Here is a 3,068-nt window from a genome sequence, read left to right on the forward strand (position 1 = left end):
AAAAATATAGTCAATATAAGTAACATTCTCACGAATGAATAAAGTATTAATTTTGTTGTATTTTGAACTTCACTCTTCTTCTCTAATAGATATGAGATGTGAAACTAAATCGTGACAAAGTAAAATAATCAGTTGTAAAAAAATAAATAGAAATGAAGCAATAAAATAACAATTTCCATAATTAAAATTTGAATTTATGCTTCTTATTTGGCTTTGCAAGTGAAAATGGAGGGCAAGGAAGTATCATATTTGGCAAACCGGAAAAAGAAAAAGAAAAATTGCATCGATAAATGCAAGGAAAGAAATATCTCATCAATCAACTTACATACGTACATCCCAAAGGAAAATAAATGAGGGAAAAAAGTGTATATTAAAATTTAAAAAAAAAAAAAAAGATTAGAAGGAAGAACGGTAAATACGTTTTTTACAATTTATAAATGATAAGAAAACAAGGTAATACAGCACGCGAGTCAAACACTAACAACTCGCCGTTTTCTCCGCTCACCGAGTCGAACCCAACTCGTCCGTCCAACAACGAGTCTATGAACCCTATTTGCTTCGAGACCCGACCCGCGATGACCCGGCACACCAACATAGCCCTTCTGCCCCTACCTCCGCCGGAGCTATCATGGGCACCGCCGCTGCCGGAGAACGTGCAGATCGCCGACCCTTTGCCGCCGGGGAACGACCAGGCACAAGCTCCACCGTAGGGGCCACCGCCGGAGGTGGGACCCAAGCAGTGAAACCTCATCACCTCATTCCCATCGGCAACGCATCGCGCATTCTCCTCCCAGTTACTCTCCTGGGGCGGGCCCGCCGAACCGGCTCGGGCCTTCACTGTCTCGCGATACTCTTCGAACCGCGACACCGTTCGTGGGCCGTTGTGAACCTTGAATATCATCTCCACCCGGCCCGAAAATGGTTTGGGCCCCCAGCTAGTGTGGAAGATAATTTCGACGACGTTCCGCGAAGGGTGCCCCTGGGTGAGTTCGGTGAGAGAAGGGAAGCGAGGGTCGGATGCAGTTGTGCTTCGCGAGCGGTTAATGGTGGCTTCGAAATCGGGCTTGGCGGTGGTTGATGGGTATCTGGAGCTGGGGTGTTTTTGCAGAGGATTCTTGGGCTTGGGCTTAGGCTTAGACTTTGGCCTGGGCTTGGTAGTGTCGAGGACGACGTCTTTGATGTTTTGAACGCTCTTTTTGCAACTGGCGCTGGGTATGAGGTATTTAGGGTTTGGGTGGTATACGTCTTCATAAGCTCTGGACTTGCATTGCAACGACTTGACCCACCCACTCGCCATTACAGAGATTATGTATTGGTATCTTAAAGAGTTTTTGTTTTGGTAGCTCTGCTTTTTGTCTGCAGTTTGGGTCTCATCTTTTGTTGTACATAGACAACAGAGAAAGGAAGGAATGAATGAATGAAATGAATGAGAAGAGAAGTGGAACAGACATGGCGCCATAATAAATGGATTTTACTCCTAAATCACGCTTTTGCCCTTCTGAATATTTTGGAATTACCCACGTGCCTTCTGTCTCTTTCTTTCGTAGCCCTAATATAACAACAAATTCCATTAATTCCTCAAACAAACAAAATCACTTCATACTGTGGTGGCCTGAACGTCAACTCTGTCAATTGGATTCAACGGTAGTAAATAAATAAAATTATTTTAATCGTAAGTTATTTTATACTGAAAGCATTAAATAGTAATAAGTGAAAGTTGCCACATCTTTAATACTCAGTATTATGATTTGGGATATGGTAGAAAAGTTCGACATCTGCTAAGCGCTTTAATTAGGAGTTGGAAGCTTACATAATTGCCTTTTGGTAATTCAAAGGAAATATGAATCCATTTGTTTCATGAGTCAGCCTGAGAACCGAGGAGACTATTATGATTTATCTAGTCCAAGACTTTAAAAAGCTAAGTACCCTCGCTTTAATAAGTAAGAAAATGTTAACCAATATAATGAATATATATTTTTAAGATACTTATCAATATAATATAATATAATATGTGTTTTAGTAACACTCTTATAAACATACCAGGTTATCTATATACAATTCATGTGCATTTATCCCTTTCTTCTCTTCATCCTTGATTTTGACAATAACCCAACACAATTCTTTTCAGTTGGTGAGTGGCTAGATAATCAAGTTATATTCTAATAAAAGCTTTTTGCCCTGCCTTGTAGCTATGAATGCTTATTGGCATTGTTGCTGCTTGAAATCAAAGCGACCATTACTGAGCTGCAGTGTTGGGTCGTCAGTTTGGACTTTAAATATAAACATTAAACTCAAAGACAATGGATCCCCCCCATCCCCATCCCCATCCCCCGTTTAGCTTACACGCTTCCTTTGCTGGCTGATTGATTCATGTAAAATTTTATAATTACTGGAGGTTAAGAAAATAAAAATATGTATTTAACATTTACTGCTTGAAATAATTATAAGTGTTCATATGTTTTATTTAAGATTCCCTAATTGGTATTTTTAAGATATCAATTAAAAAATGTAAATAAAAAATATTAATAATACACTCTTATTGTGATTTTTAGAAAAGAAAAAAAACTTTGTTTATTAATTTTTTAATCAAGATTTCTTTTATTACATCGTCAATTTTGTCATCCGGGGTAGATTTGTCAATGTAATCGAGTTTCATTCTTCATTGTTCCATTTATTTTTATTTTTCTTGAAATTAGACGTACTAATAAAAAAATGTAGAAGGTAACAGCGTTAGGGTAGCTACTAGATAGTAGATAGAAAGCAAGAAAGAAATAAAAAAAGGGCATATCATGGGAGTTTGGAGTGGAACAGTTGGTGTGGAGAATAGAAGAATAGAAACTGGCACAGAGTTGGAAGGGAGAAAGCATCTAAAAAAGCACTGAAATTTAAACTAATAAAACAACAGGTTTTCTTTCCCTATTTATCTAATCCAATTTAATATTCATATATGGAGTGCCTTTTATACGTATTTATTGATCAGCTGCAAAGAGCTACTCTATGAATATCAAATCACTGTTATGTTTATTAACATATTGAAACTAGAGTTGAAACTAGGACTTCTAGTGTTA

General features: G+C 37.8%; 1 protein-coding gene across 1 annotated transcript; it reads right to left on the minus strand.

Moving 5' to 3' along the window:
- Positions 1–298: 298 nt before the first annotated feature.
- LOC113869703 lies at positions 299–1,422 on the minus strand. Its single transcript, XM_027506157.1, has one exon. The coding sequence runs from the start codon at positions 1,295–1,297 to the stop codon at positions 425–427; it is 873 nt and encodes a 290-aa protein (XP_027361958.1). The 5' UTR covers positions 1,298–1,422; the 3' UTR covers positions 299–424.
- Between the last annotated feature and the right edge of the window lie 1,646 nt (positions 1,423–3,068).

Source organism: Abrus precatorius, unplaced genomic scaffold (genome assembly GCF_003935025.1).
Source record: "Abrus precatorius isolate BTA unplaced genomic scaffold, Abrus_2018 Scaffold6, whole genome shotgun sequence".
NCBI classification, from domain to species: Eukaryota; Viridiplantae; Streptophyta; class Magnoliopsida; order Fabales; family Fabaceae; genus Abrus; species Abrus precatorius.